Source organism: Tenrec ecaudatus, chromosome 10 (assembly GCF_050624435.1).
Source record: "Tenrec ecaudatus isolate mTenEca1 chromosome 10, mTenEca1.hap1, whole genome shotgun sequence".
Lineage (NCBI taxonomy): Eukaryota > Metazoa > Chordata > Mammalia > Afrosoricida > Tenrecidae > Tenrec > Tenrec ecaudatus.
Window position 1 is genome coordinate 39,436,696 of NC_134539.1, and position 15,775 is coordinate 39,452,470.

General features: G+C 42.8%; 1 protein-coding gene across 1 annotated transcript in view; it reads right to left on the reverse strand.

Annotated features, from left to right (window-relative positions):
• GRIN3A (glutamate ionotropic receptor NMDA type subunit 3A) overlaps positions 1 to 15,775 on the reverse strand; it is a 230,729-nt gene that overhangs the window by 159,609 nt on the left and 55,345 nt on the right. Inside the window, exon 2 of the mRNA XM_075560251.1 lies at positions 7,525 to 8,129. Within this exon, the coding sequence (XP_075416366.1) occupies positions 7,525 to 8,129 (605 nt within the window). The remainder of the gene's footprint in view (positions 1 to 7,524; positions 8,130 to 15,775) is intronic.

Consider the following 15,775-nt stretch of genomic DNA (forward strand, 5'->3'; position numbering starts at 1 on the left):
TGGGTTTCCAAGACCGCAAACCTTTATGGGGGCACACAGCTTAATCTTTCTCCCGAAGAGTGGCTTTTGGATACGAACCATTGACTTTGTGGTTAGCAATTTGGCCCTTAACCAATGGTACCACCAGGGTTCCTTCCTGCCATCTAATTCTTGCCACATTGACTGTATGCATATTTCAGATATACTTGCTTTGTGCATTTATTATAAATATGTTTATTAGGCACTTTAAATTTAGCTCCCACTCAATCAGTACATATCAGAACATGTATCTCAATGAAGTATGTATATGTATGTATATAAAGACACTAGTATTCCTTCTCTAAAACATCCAGTTAAGTACAATATTGATTAAAATCTTTTCAAAATCTTACACTCAATTCTATTCCACAACTCTATAAGATTTCTCCACTCAGCTGAATTATTAGTTTATATTTTCTGCAAGATTTATGTTGGTATTTTGATCCATAGGCAATCTTTCTACTTGCCAAGACTTTTCCTATTTCTGTTGACTCCTAATTTATTTCAATTTTGTGTCTCCTTATTTTCTTAGAACTCTAAATCATCTCTTCTTTCTCCGGCATTCATAGTTTCTAGCATCTGGGCTAGTCTATGGTTAAGTCCTGATCCTTTCCATGTTCTTTATCTTACTACCTGTTCTTGGACTTTCCCCTTTCCTCTCTTCCTTTGCCTTTCTCTTTTCCTTTTGGTCCACTCCGTACAGTTAGCAACCCAATTCGTAACCATGACGCCACCACGGCCGCCCCATGGGTTTCCAAGCCTGTAAATCTTTAGGGAAGGCAACTGCCACATCCTTCTGCCACATTGCTGTTGGTGGTTTTGCACCTCTGACTTTTTTAGTTAGTGTTCTCTGTGGTCCCTTAACACAAAGGTTCATGACTAGGTTGCAAAATGAAGGTTGGGAACAATGGAATTATTGAATAACTAGGAATTATAGAATTACAAAGGAAATGCTAAGTGATCTGAACTGTCAGTAAGGAACTTCATCTTATGTGAGCTTTTAACTATTCTGTTGTGGCTACTTCAGCCCCCATTCTCCCACCCTGTCTTCAAGTCCATTTTCCTTACTTCCTTTTAGTTTTTACATGTCTCTTTACCATCTCATCCTTTTCTCATACCCCCAGGGGATCTTTCTCTGTTAGTCTGGCCCAGGGGTCAGCAAACTGCAGTTGTGAGCCATATGCGGTTCTTTTGGTACCTGAATGTGGTTCTGAAGTACAACTGGGAAAAAAAAGGATATGATTCAGATCATGGTGATTTTATTTGTTTGTATTTATGGGTCTCCAATAACTTTTAAATTATTGTGAGGGACAGGATTGGCTCTTCTGTCTCCACAGTTTGCTGACCTCTGGCCTGGCCAGTTGCTATTAGTTCAGCCTCCATTGTGTTGAAGGCGCACATTCCCTGCCGTAGATCCCTGCGGCATCTGCCTCCCTGGAAGGCCAATGTCGATCTGTCTATCTTAGCCACAAGGTTGTTCTGTAGTCCAAGTCTATAGGAAAATATTGCTTTTTATTTTTTTCTCCATCCACAAGGCAATTTTACAAGTTACACTGGAGATAATTCCTTGAACTGCATATACAAGGACCCCTTCGCTGTCCTCTCTCACTTTCCATCTGGGTGCCTGGGTGTAAGGGGATCCAGTGGCACACTGTTAAACTAGGCATCTATCGACCGGAAGTTTGGTGGTTCTAGCCCGCGCCATAAGACACAGACCAGCGCGTAGGCTCTAACAAAGGTGGCGAACCCTGGGTGGCATGGGGTCATTACGAGTTAAAGACTCCATGGCTCCTAACTACAACACCAACCCCGGAGCATACATTTTGGGCTGTTGATTGACTTTACTACTGACTTATTAGATTATCGAGGCCAGAGGTTTCGATACTTATCTCCTCATTCTGAGTGCCGTATTTCCTCATGGCTTACCATTAGGAATGAGCCTGTTTCCTCCAATACTCTGCTTCATTACACTGCAGATGGTCAGGCTACGTGAGATTTCAGCATTCATTTAAGCACCTATCACACTGAGGGATTGTTGAATGTTGGGCACAGCACAGTGCCTGGCCAGAGTCACTGTATGGCAAATGCAATTAAACACATGTTTTCTGCTCACATCTGACATGTATCTCCTAAAGAACTCTTCATCACTCTGCCAGAAGAATGGGGCTCCATCAGCCAGGAAACATTTGCATTGGCAATTTACAGATTGTTTGAAGCATTGAAACTCCAATACATTTTCGCTAGAATAATGGATAGGATGAAAAGTAGAAATTAATTCGATGGGAACCTCTCTGATGATAAAGAATTTAATAGGAATTGGTAATTGCTAAATTCTAGCCCTGGATTCCACACATTTGAATGACTGATTGTATCATCTGTTTAAAGCAGCATATAACGCTCATCTTTTAAACAGATTTCTATCAGTTAATGGGCAAGAATAATTTAATATATTACTCTTTATTAATATGCTATACAAATTAATCACTAGAATATATGTTTTGCTAATATCTGCCCAAGTCAGTCACTTGCAAATAAAACTGTAGGGTGGAGGGAGTGTTCTGGCTCTTGGGTCAGATCTGAACACAGAGTGTGGCTATGTTCCTATTGGTGTGCTTGAGAGAGTCACCACAGTAAGACATCAGACACGGGCACAGCATACTCTTTTTCTGGTGTCTGTGTGGCTCAAGTGGTAGGACACTAGCATTTCTCTCTTCACTTCCATCTCTCACTGTCTAGTTCTGTCCTTTGAGTGCTCCTACATCTTTGTCTCCATCCTTGGCTGTGAGCTATCACCAGTGACTCCTCTTTGAAATTATAGTCTATGCCCATTTTCTGGCACCCGTGGCCACTCTGTGTCCTAACCTCATTGGTGATGAATCAGTTCCAACCCACGCCAGCCCAGAGGGACCACAGTAGAGTTTTGTCCCATGGGATTTTAAATGGTTGATTTTGCGGGGGAAATAAACCCCCAATCCTTTCTTCCTGAAGACTTCTGGGTTAATGAGAACCTCCAACCTTCTGATGAGCAGACAAGTACAAGGACTGCTCACAGAAATGCTCCAACTTAATTCACCCTGGTTCTCTGAATCTAGTTCCAATGTCAACCAAGTGGCATATACCTTTCCAGGCTTGTCAGGTGCCTGGCAATGGGGGCATAACACAGGACACATTTATCAAGCCACCCTGAAGGGCTGAGGGCCTGGAGAGCAAAGTGGCCTTGCAGACCGAGCCAGCATACAGAGCAGAATGGCAGAGTGGCCCGCTAGTGCCTCACACATTTTTGAGGCATCTCCGAATTGTACAGTAGCTGCATATTAACTATGAAAGTTAGAGAAAAAAAAAACAACCCCCAAATCCCAATCTCCTTTGTGGCAAATGAAAGTTTGGAAGCTCTTCTAATGTGGCAAGATTCCCCTGAAATCTGCCGTATCTGGGATACGAAATGACCTGCGAGCTGGGTTCATCAAAATAAGGTCCTAAGGGAATACACATTTCCTACAGCCTCTTACTTGAGGCCCCAAGATTCAGTGAAGTTTTAGATGCAGCTCCTGGCACCACGAGTGACATGGGAGAGGTGAGATCAAAAGGAGTCCATCAAATTAGCCTAGTGACAATATTTCCTTTTGGAAACATCTAGAAATACATACCTGAAGTGTTGGTCCCTGAGCTTAACGAAGCTATGGTTTCTAGAAGGATGAACTCATCAATGAGCCAAGCAGAGCATGCTCATTTACCTTAGGGCTCCAGGGAGCTGCTACCACCAGGATCCTGGCTGCCATGTTCAATGGAACTAGCACTTTCAAAACCCAAGTAGAAGCATACAGGTTAACTAGTTTGGCTTGGTAGAGGATCTTACAACAAGAAAACTCCTCCCCGTGTATCCATGCCCCCTCATTTATATAATGAGTGAATATAAATTATTAAGTAATAGGGGTCCAATAAAGGAAGGTTTATATTAATTCTGATAGAGCCTGGGATCTAAATTAGATGAAATGGTTGAAATCTTTTCCTACAAGGTATAGCTGAATGGCCTTAGGGGTGCCGCTTAGCTTTTTGAGTGGAAATCCTAATAGACAGAGAAATTAAAGTTCACAGAGTTGCAATAACTCTTCCAGGATCACAACTTCAGGAAATGATAGTGATGTGTGGCAGGGGTTTCCGGCAGAACTTGAGCTCGCGGCCTCCAGTCTTCTGGGGCTCACCTGACATCTGACAGGTAGTCTGTCGCAAGAAAGGATTCCTGTCAGCTACAAGCCGGTGCTGAAAACGTCATGTTTTGGGTGGTTTCATGAACATTTTCAATGTTCACAATTCTGTCAGCCCAAACGAAAGGCTGCACCCCGGTAGCTGACATCCTCCATTCTTGGCTCATTGTCCTGGCGACTTCCGCCGTGCAGGGAGGAGTAGGGGCAGCCTCACGAGGCTTAGGGACAATTAAGAAAATTACTGTATGCAGGCGCGACTTATGGGCTGAGAATAAACTCACTTGCTAAACGACTGCGTTAAGCAAAATCAATAAAGATGATGGAAACTCCATGGAGGTCTCATGGCTTCCAGCAGCTGTTCAGTTATTCAGAATCAACATTCCTTCTAGGCTTTTGCCCCCTTCCCTTGACCCCCTTCAGAACGCTTGGAAACGTTCTCTTTCGCTGTAGTCCCCAGGGAGTTTTCGGGGCCGGGGCCTGTTCTCGGAAGCTCTTTGAGTCACTTCTCAAGCACACCCAGAAATCTCGGCCCCGACCCCGACACATTACGGATTGCTGCCAGGCTCCAAACCTCACCCGCTTCCTCTTTAAAAAGTAGAATAAACCCCGTGCACAAACAGCAACCATGACAGAGGCCACTCATTCATCTAACAGCCCCCTCACCAAAAAAACAAAAAGAGGAAAAGAGAATCACATGGGGAGCATTGATAAGAACTGAACAGAGTTGTTTTCTTACTTTAGACAATATTTTATTGATCGACCAACCCCCCATTGTCCTGCTACAGCAGCAGATGATGGAGGGTGCCAATAAAACATAACACTTCCTTGCCTTCCTCTTAAGCCAATTTCAATAACTATCCTTTGAGGCCTGCTGTACGCAAGGCATCAGATGAGGCTGAATCATCGTGTCTCTGCTTAATGGAATTTATATTCTAGCTCAGAAGTCAGACACATAGACAGATAATGATGATGAAACGGGATAAGTACCTCCATATGATTTCATGTGCAAAATGCCATGAGACCTCGTGGCAGGAGGCCCAGCATTTCATACAGATTATCTTTCAGGTGCCAAGCAGAACAGTATGATCTTTATGAAATAAGCCCAGCCCCCAAAAGGCGCACTCAGCCAAAGTCAAAAGGTTCTCCTCTTGGTGGCTTCTAGACAGTTTTAGGATCCAAAGAGAACCAGTTTTATTCTGTTCTTCATTTTACACGGGACAGAAAGATACTAAATAACTAATGTCATCTTACAAAGTGATTTTTTTCTGTGTCTGCTGTTACTAACAGTCCTTTCAAAAGAATGGCCTCTGGAAATTATCATCAAGGTTTGCTTGGATGTTTCTCAACACAGAAAATGTTTCCAATCTGAAGCTAAAATATTGAGCCCTGATTATGTGCTACTAAAGAATTAGTGGATTATATCTGAATAGCAGTATAAAATATGATGTGGAGACGTTAATTTTATAGAAATTGAAATACGATAGTGAAATAACGGAATGGTCAGATGATGATAAACCATCTCATGTTGTCATGATTAGAGTCCCACAAATTAATTTTGAATTAATTCATTGGATTAACATAATCCTTAAGGCATTTATAAAGTATGTGCCTTGCACATAGTAGGTATTCAATCTAGAGTACGAAAGAAGGAACCCTTAAATACATATATAATTAAGGCATCCTGGTGGTGTAATGGGGACATGTTGGGCTGATAACCACAAGGACAGAAGTCCGAAACCACCAGTCGATCCACAGAAGAAAGATGAGGCTGTTCTTGCCTGTGCGCTCCCTGCAGGAGCAGTTCCACCAGTCTTATAGGGTCGCTCTGCATCTGAACTGGCTCTCTTGCTGTAAGTTTGGTTTTAGGTGTGATTAAATGGAAAAGGTTTACACGTTTCTCAGTCCTTATCAAACTGTCATGTCTTCTCCACCAGCAAGACCCAGTGAGGCTGCCTGGGTTCCTCCCTCCAATACAACCAGACGGCCTTGTCCTGAGAAAACTGACTGAAAATGGGCCTGAGCCTAGAGCTAACTCTTCACTTCTGAAATAGCAGTGATTCTCTGACTCAGCTCAGCATCTCTGACCCATCGGTGGCTCTTTCCAGAAGAAATTCTAGATCTCTATGAAATATCCCTTAAGGATATTTCTAGTTTCTCAGGGATCACGAACATAATTTCTATATGAGGAGTTATTCTTTAAGTTAAAGGCATACCTAGATCTAGTTCTGGAATGGTTTGAAGAAGCAAGATCTATAGTAGTAATAATAATGATTATGATATCAACAATAACAACAGCAGCAGTCTATCTTGTGGAGTTCTTGGTACAGTCTATACATGCCTGTCTTTCTCTCTCTCTGCCTACCTAATTACCTATCTATATGCCCAATCTATCACAGCAACTCCATGGCAATAGAATAAACTGTGACACGCATTCTGTACAAGGGAAACCGAGGCTCTGAAAAGTTAAGCACGTTCACCAAGTAGTAAATGGCAGACTAAAATTCAAGGTCAGATGGTCTGACTCCAGAGTCCTTGGCTTTATATGCTATTCTGTTCTGGTTTACATGCCAAGGGCTGAGAAGAGAGAGATGTTCATTTACTGCTTGACTCGTGGTTTTCAATTTTTAATCTCACTAAATCATCTATAGATTTACAGAGATTTATCTAAGCCTAATGCTATGGAAGACAGTGGGCAGAAAAGTAGCACTGTGGTGCATCGACTATTAGTCCAAAGAGGTGCTAGGTATTTTTCCTATACAATCTCATAGCACCGCTCATCTGGCACATCAAACTATCCAGGAGTACCCCAGTTTACTCATCAGAAAACGGAGGCTCTGACTTTAAAAATAACAAGAATATATTTTTTAAAAGCAAGAATTGAAAAGCAAGACTGTGGCCCACTACATATGCATTATAAGCCTATAGTTCAAATTAGAGATTACTGTATACACTTGTGTATGAACTGAGTTTTTTAGCACATTTTTAATGCATTTTTTGTGGTAAAATTAGGTGCCTCGGCTGATATTCGGGCAGGTTTATACTAGAGTATATACGGTTTGCAGTTAATGATCCCCACAGACATCTTATTAGAGTTTAGATTTACTTAGTCAAGATTTTTGCAAAGCGAATAGACAACAAAGTTTACTTCTGTCTGTTCCTGTCGAGACGTACAGTCTCAGAAAACCTAAGAAGCAATTCTACTCAGTCCTATAGGATTGAAATGAGTCAGAATTGACATGATGGCAGCAAGATTGGGGTATGGCCCTATGAGTGGGGAGGCCAAACAGGCCTGCCATCCTACCTTGATAAATATTGTCCCGAAGTGATATTTGTAGTTTTCACATCCATGCAGCTCATCGTGCTGGGAATGAGAGCAAGCTCCGGCTGGATCATGGTGGCGGTGGCGACCGCTCTGGCCACCAGCTCCATAGCATCTTGGACGTAGTACTCAAAGACAGACTGCGTTGTTTTCCCATGAGCAATGAGCCCCAGGGGCAGACCATCGGTCCTCAGCTCCTCCACGTTCTGGGAATCCCCCAGCACCCAGTGGAGCTCGGGGTGGGTGAACCCAAAGTGGGTGCCGATCTCAAAGATTTGGCGGATACTTTCCATGCTGCAGCCAAACATCACCATGGTGGGCGTGCTGTCCTTGATGCTCTCAAGCTGGACCTGCAGGAAACCCATGAGGTCGTCCGTGGAGGAGAGGTTGGTGGTGATGTTGATGATGGACCCGAGGCGGAACTTGGGATTATTCCGGGTACGGAGGAGGAAGTCGGAGATGTTCCAGTCTTCCTGGCACAGCAACAAGCTAAAGTTGTACCAGTTGTTCATGGTCAGGACTGAGACAGTGACCTCAGCATCAGAACTTAGTGAATTTTCTAAACTCAGTTGTAGGTGAAGGGGATTCTGTATTTAAAGATATGAAAAAGAAGAATTAGAAAGCATTGGCCAAAGACTATTAACAGAGGGTGTTTTAAAAAATATTCTTTATACAACATAATCCTTTCATCTTCCCTGGCATATACAAATGTCCCTGGAGAAGATTCCCTCTTGGGGAAAGTTTTGCTTCTTGTCTAATTGAAGAACGTATTATTGACAACTGATTCCTTGACAGGTTTTCTCAGAGTACCAGAGGACAGATGGCTCCTGGTGTACGTGCCGGAGGTGACACAGTCATGCAGTCAGCCTGTGATTTTTATCAGGCTTCTCCACTCCCACACAGGCCCCTTTATGCATCCCATTTCTTAATATTACCATTATGATCTCATCAGTTAAGGGCCACTCTCAGGTGAGATAACTGAAATAATTTTTTTGGCTTTCTTTGAAATGAAAATTTTCAATAAATCTTACAGATATAGCCTAGCACAGTGCACATGCTTGTGTACAGATGCTATGGAAAACAGATGTAACCTTATTTCTTAAACCTCTTCTCTCCCCATCCTTGGGAAAATTAGTGATAATGAATCTAGATTAAGTATTCAGTCCCATATTGAAGACTTGATTGCAAATACACTCAGTCTGAATTCTCGCTGCGGAATATGTGCCATTTAAATACGATTTTTAAACTTCCATCATCATTTCATGTACTTATGGGGCTTGCCAGCCCATGAAGGAAAAATACCGAATTTGAAAATTACATTTATCAATCACATAGGTGAAGTGGAAATAGTCTCTCAATAAGTAAAATAAATAGTTGATTTTGCGGGCAGACCTTTGATCCATTCATTTACCACACCGATATCCTGAGAATGGGTAGTACAGCGTCTTACATATCTTAGAGGCACTATAAATATTGATTAAATTGAACGCAGCGTGTTGCCGTTTGTGAGAATGTCCTCAGCACTTAAGTCAGTGCTACGTGTAAATAGAGGGAAGACCTTTCACAGTCAGGTTTAACACTCTTCTCCACGGAGGCGGGGTGGGGTGGGGGGAGTGGTAGATTCGCGTTCCTTCCCAAAACTGTGTAGCAGGAAATAGGAATTGAGCTGAGCTTCCAACTCTTCAAAGGATCAAAGAGATTTTGATAGGAGTAGAAGGCATTCGCCTGAATCCATATTCAAGAACTTTAAAACTCAGCTCGCCTCTGCAGATTTCCATGTTTTTTTTTTCCAGGTAGTGTTTAGTTTACTAGAAGGAAACCATGGCCAAAGGCATGAATGGAGAGCAATCATGGTGGTCAGTCGGAGGTAAAAAATCAAATCTATAGCCAGGACTTGGTAATCCCAAAGTGCAGAGAACTGCCCCATAGTGTTTTCAAGACGGTAGCAGACTACTACATCTGTTTTCCGGAAGCGAGTTCGAACTGCCACCTTTTCAGGTGGCATGCCTGTCCCAACCACCAAATCAACAGTGCTTCTTGGTTGGGACCATGACAGCAAGAAATGTGCCGAGAGTGTGACTACGGTGCTTCCATATTAGGCTTGACAGGAAAGGTTTTGGAGGATTATCTCTGGGCATCATTCACCAGGGAATCTAGATTAGGGACTAAGGGTTTGAGTTGAAAACTAGTGTTGATAAGCGGGGCAGTGAGGAAATGTTTTATTTTATTTTTTAATCTGTCTGCGAGGCAAAAGAGTAGGGAGGTGTCAAACACCAGAGAGAGCCTCTCAGAGGTGGTCCCTAGTTTTCCAGACCAGCCTTGTCACTTTGGCTTTTATACATGCAATATGCTCCAGAGGATTCCTCTCTTCCTCTTTTAGTTTATTTCCTCCACCCCCCCCCCCCTAACTCCTCTGCCTTAACCCGCTTCTCAAAACAGAGAGCAAGGGAAGGCAAGTGATGTATTTAGCTGGGAAGAACAAATTATTCCCAACTCTTTTCTTGGCCTTGGCTCCCTATTTTGCTGCCAGTTTTCTTTCTAAAACACAACGATGACCATGTCATTCTTCTGCACCAAAACTCCTGAATCACCCATACGGCACATTTCAAAATCACTGGTATGGCTGAAAAGGTCACTCCCAGTCTTAGACAAGACCCCCAGCAACCCAAACACACTAAGGCAAGCCACACGGGACAATGTGTGGTCCCATACAAGAGGCACGCACTTTCACACCTAGACAAATTGGATGATGCTGATCGTTTTCCTGCATTCATATTCAAAGTTTTCAAAATCCATCTCACTTAGGAAGATTTCCACAGTGAGTGTGTGTGTGTGTGTGTGTTAGTGTTTACTAGTGTTTCTGCTGATGATCATTTCTCTTCTCACAACATGAATTCCCACAAGGGTGAACTGAGTATTTGCCGCACTTTGCTCCTCTGGCTGCTGCCCAAGTAGCATGACACATCTCTCATCTGTGTCACGGGGGCACTTTGATCACCCCTCCAGTACAGAACTCTCTCCACTAGATTATGACTATTTGCTCAAATGTTTATCCTCCACTAGACTGGACACTTCCTTAGGACAAAAACCATATCTCAACCAGTTCTGCTAGCAGAGTGAACAGTTCATCGGAGATCCTACTTGTCAGATGCGATTTCCCTTCACTGTAAGCCTTGGGGGATGGTCGGTGTCTCTTTCCTGAAAGACTGGGCAGAAAACCATTTCTTGCAGAGCTTGAATGCTTATACTGTGGCTGCAGGTGGCACAAAGGACCATCCAACAACTGCCTCCAGGGGACCTCACTAAATTAGTGAGGAATGAACTCTAACGGAGGCAGGGGTGGGGCTGTGGTCCATTTGCTGGACAGAGAAATGAAATTAGACTCCTCAGATCAAGCATTTAGCCAAAGACAGAGAAACACATGTGTTTGACACAGAGCGAGGCACGGGGTGAACTGTGATTCCACTGAAGTGTAATGATTAATCCATATAATCACACTAGTCCCTAAAAATAACTCTATTGAGAAATTGCAGATGGTGCAGTCAATCTTTCACAGACTTAAAGGACCCAATTCTTCAAACAAATGTTATGTAAACAGTAGTTTAGAGACACCAAGTTAAATGCCATTAATCTAGCAGCCTCAGATGCAGCAGCTGCCAATTTCTCTCCAAAAAATGACAAAGGTACACGCACACACACACACACAAAGAAATATGTAAAAACTCATAATACTAATATTCAAAGCTGATAGTGAAACCTCTGCTAAAATTTGCATCAAAATCAAACCAGACCAATGAAACTAAATTGAGAATCAAAATGTGCATCTGACATTAGTCTTTCATTTGCATGTGCAGATCCGTGACCCGAAAGAAGATGTAAAGATTTTTTTTTAATTCACATGATTTGCTTCCTAACTCAGAGACCCAGAAACAACAGCCTAAGAAACTCGAATCCTCTTTCTACTATGCAGATAGATTGGAACTCCCTACTGAATGCATTAAGTCGATAGTAATTGAAATACATATTCAGGCTTAGGAGAGGGAGACAAAGAATAAGAATGAAAATAGGACTGGTAATTCTCATTCCCCTAATTGAGTGTATCCTTGAGGCAATTCCCAACAGCGTGGGGCAGGACGCATGGACTGGAAACGGCAGTGTCGCTGGGCACTGAGAGAGCTTTCTTGCAACAAGTCAAGTGAGAAGTTAGAGGAAGCGCGGGTTCATCAAAAGGCGATGCAGTGGTTTCCGAGCGGCAGAAAGCCACTGAGTGGTGGAGAGAAAGCCTGCTTATCCTGCTATGAATCCGAGCGTATTTTAACTAATAAAAGCCAACGTTCCACTGATACACCATCAGACCACAATGGTAGGAAACTTGGAAAACCAAAAAATGGCAGAGCCCTGGCCTTAGAGGATATTCAAAGACAACAGAAAAGCATATTTTCATAAAACAACCATAATTAAGCTAGAGCAGCACGAGTAAAAGACTGACCAGCAAACAGTAGAACGGATGCTATGTTATACACAAATAGTATGTAGATTTAATACAGAAAGTTAACCTTATAAACAAAGAAGAACAAAGAAATACAGACGACACATCATATTTGAGATTAGGAGTTGGGAAAAAAGATGCTGTAGCACAACGATGCTTAAATTCCGAATTCAGTCTGAAGCCAAAGAGGAGCCCTGGTGGCGCAGTGTGTTCGTGCTGAGGTGCTTATCGTTTGGGACCTTCCAGGTTCCCTGAGGCAGAAGGATGAAGCTGTCTGCCCCAGGGAGAGATGTACAGCTCCTGAAACCAGAAAGGGCCGTTTTCCACTGTGATGTAGGGTCCATATGAGTCAGACTCGACTCCATGGGAATGAATTTAGTTCCACCAGATATTTTAAAACGTCCTAAGCACAATATGAAATAATTAAAAGATAAATCAATAAGGCAAAAATGTCTCTGGCATCACAAATATAAAAAGAAATAGATTAAACAATGTATTATATTATATTGCTGGCATTAAACTTCCTCATAAAGAAAAAAATAAAGGAAGATGCGAAACAAGAGAATATGTGCAGCACATTGGCTAGACAAACAGTTCAGGTTCACAAAATATAAAGAAAATGTACTAATCGATAAGGAAACAGAATGCTTAACTAGGAACTCAATCAATCAATAAAAAATAATTTCAAGTTCCTACTATGCACCATGTGCTCTATTAGGCATTTTCTGCAGCCTGTAATCAAGTGGGTGAGAGATGAATCATATATATACCTAGAGAAGTAAATATTTTATATAATTATAGATTATAGAAGTCACTCTCAAGGAAACAAATAAGCATAGCAAGTGTGACAGAGAGGAAAACATGTCCTAGAAAAGTTTAATAATTATGATGAGTAAGGTCAAGTTGATTCAAGAGTCTGTTTTTTAATTAATTCATTTTTTATAATAGAGACCTTTGGGAAACAATAGCATGTGTATTTGACAATGAAAGCTCATCACATCAGTAAGCACTGATGCTGGCTCATACAAGACCCTGTAAGACCGGGCGGAAATGCCCCATAGCATTTCTAAGACTGGAATCTTTCCTTAAGGAAGCAGAGTACCCCCTCTTTCTCCCTTGGAGTAGCTGATGGGTTTGAACCACTGACCTTGCAGTGACCATACCGTGACTCAGGCCACGGTATGTTTCAAAGCTGGCTCTTTCATGTATGAGCCGTGAGGCCGTCTAGACATCATGTAGGGTCTCGGAGTCATAAATTCCTCATTTCTAACAGGAGGACAATACTCCCTTCCAATCCGGTGGACACATTCTGAGATGAACGCAAACGCATGGTAATAAATGGAAAGTGCTGGCATGGAGTGAGGAGGGCCCAGTACACATTAGGGATTACAACTTTCTCAGTGTTCATTCCTTGTGTTGGAACTGCTTCCTGAACTGCGCTTGCTAAAGTAACCGCAAAATAGTTTCCTCTTTGCTATTGCCCTTTCCTCTATTTTAAGTCCATTTTCACACAACAGTCTCTGCCATGGATATCTTTCACAAACTCCAATGGCCCCACTGCCTAGCAGAGCAGCAGCTGCATGGCACACTGGGCAAGGCTATTACTGGGAAGATTTTGTGTCCACACTAGGTTCCCGGAACCTGCCCTCCCTGGGGTAACTAGTTCCAGCACCACTTCACAAGGAAATGTTGGCACCAACTGCTGGAGATTCTGCACTCTGACCACACCATCAATCTTTGTTCTTGCTGAGAGGACACATTCAGCTATTTCCTAGGTCAGTAAAAATGTCCAAAGGAGGGTTGGTGCAGAGAAGAATTTGCCAGAGAGCTCTGAGGTATTCCCTGACGGGGGAAAAGAGGGAACGAAGTCGGGGTTATGTTCAGAATGGAAAAAAGATGAAATCTTCTCTGTTCTTGGCTGGGCAAGCGAATGCGTTTCAGTTCACTTTCCAGGCCAAAGTTCAGAAAGCCCAAGTGAGCGTAATATTTCCACTCCTTTTAGCTGAGATAAAACTCTCTTTCTTTCCTAAGGCTGCTGATTACTACAGAAGTTCAAGAGCTCAGAACAGGTGTCTGATCTCTTCTCAAAGAGGCTGGAAAGCTTTCTGTTTCTCATTACCCGACACCTCTTTGGAACTCTATGATGGAGAATATTATCTCATTCTGAAATGAAAGCTTAATCTTTTAGCATCCCGGGCTTTTAAATAAATGAACTATTTTTAGGGTTGCATTAACAATTCAAGCAAATGAAAGGCGTAGTCCCTGCGAGAAACTGTAATGTAATAATAATACAAATGAAGAGCCACTACCTGCTGACGTCCCTAGTGCCTTCTTACCACTGCTTTAGCCTGTGCTCACGATGGCCGCAAGAGATGACAACAACGATTCGCCTTGTTTCACACACGGCAAAGTGGAAGCTCAGAGAGAGTGAATCTTGTCCCCAAGGCCGCACGACTGCTAAGACATAGTGTGGATGTGGAACCCTCTCCCCTAGAATGTTCCTTCTATGTGCGTGGTAAGAGCAACATAGGAGGTAGGCCCTGGGTATTTTCAGATATAATATTTTTAGTTCTAATTACCTCCAAGGGATCCTAAGTGCCCGTGGCACGAAGCCACTTTTAACATAGATCCAAACTTTAAACAAAAAATATCCCCCGAAGTCTTCTTAAAATCAAGCAACAGCTTAACTAGTGAAAAATGTCTGCCTGGGGCACTATGCTCCTGTGAACAATCCTTACCTGGGATGAAATTGACCGGAGCAATTCAAAAGACGGGATCGGGAACCTAGGGGACAGAGAGTGTATGTTCCTGGGGGAGGAGCACCTCACAAGAGGAGGGTGAGGATATTTGCACAAGGTGAAGGATGAGATCTGGAGGTCACTGCATTGTAGACTTGTACACGTACACTTAGGGATTGATGTCTTTTGCTGTGCATGTTCTCAGTACCAATTATTAAACAAGCAAGAAAAGGTGGGCCTGGGCACGGTTATAATCATGTGCCCGTGGAGTCTTTAGGGCCTTGCCTGCTGCCCAGTGAGACAATGGCTTCCCAGGTATTTTCTCCACTGGCCGATATCCAGTAAGTCCATGACGTGATAAGAAATCGTGCTTGTTCATTAACCAGCCCCCACCCACCCCCCCAAAAAAAGCCAGTTTCATAGCGAATGACAACAGAGAGGCTGGAAAAGGGCACATGAATGTTTCATGTAGGTTTTCAGAATCTCATCCTGGAAACTATAACCATGATATATAAGGATGCCAACAAGATCATGGAATAAATCTCTCTGAGGGATTTGAGGGTATGCTATATAAAACAATAAATAACAGAGTAGTGTAATGTTAGATTGCCGTTGTGTAGGTACAGTGCATGATGTCATATCCTGGGCTCACGGTGCAGTTGGCACGATGTGCAGATCACGCTGCTGTGCTCTGCTTCACTGCAGGAATATGGAGGAGGGGAGAGGGCAGGAAGCTAAGGTTGGGCTCACTTCCTGGAGTCTGGCAGACGCTGGTTGCTATAAATGGAACTAGGTCCTTCCCCTAAAATATATGTCAACTCGGCAAGGTTATGATTCTCCATATTACATAATATAATTATTTTATGTGTTGTAATCACCCGCTTCTGTGATAGTAAGGAGGGAAGATTAGAGGCCTGCTAAAGAGGCAGGATGCAATCTCACAGGATTAGGTAAGAACTTGAGTCTCTTTTTGAGATAGAAAAGGGGTCAAACCAGGGAGCAGAGG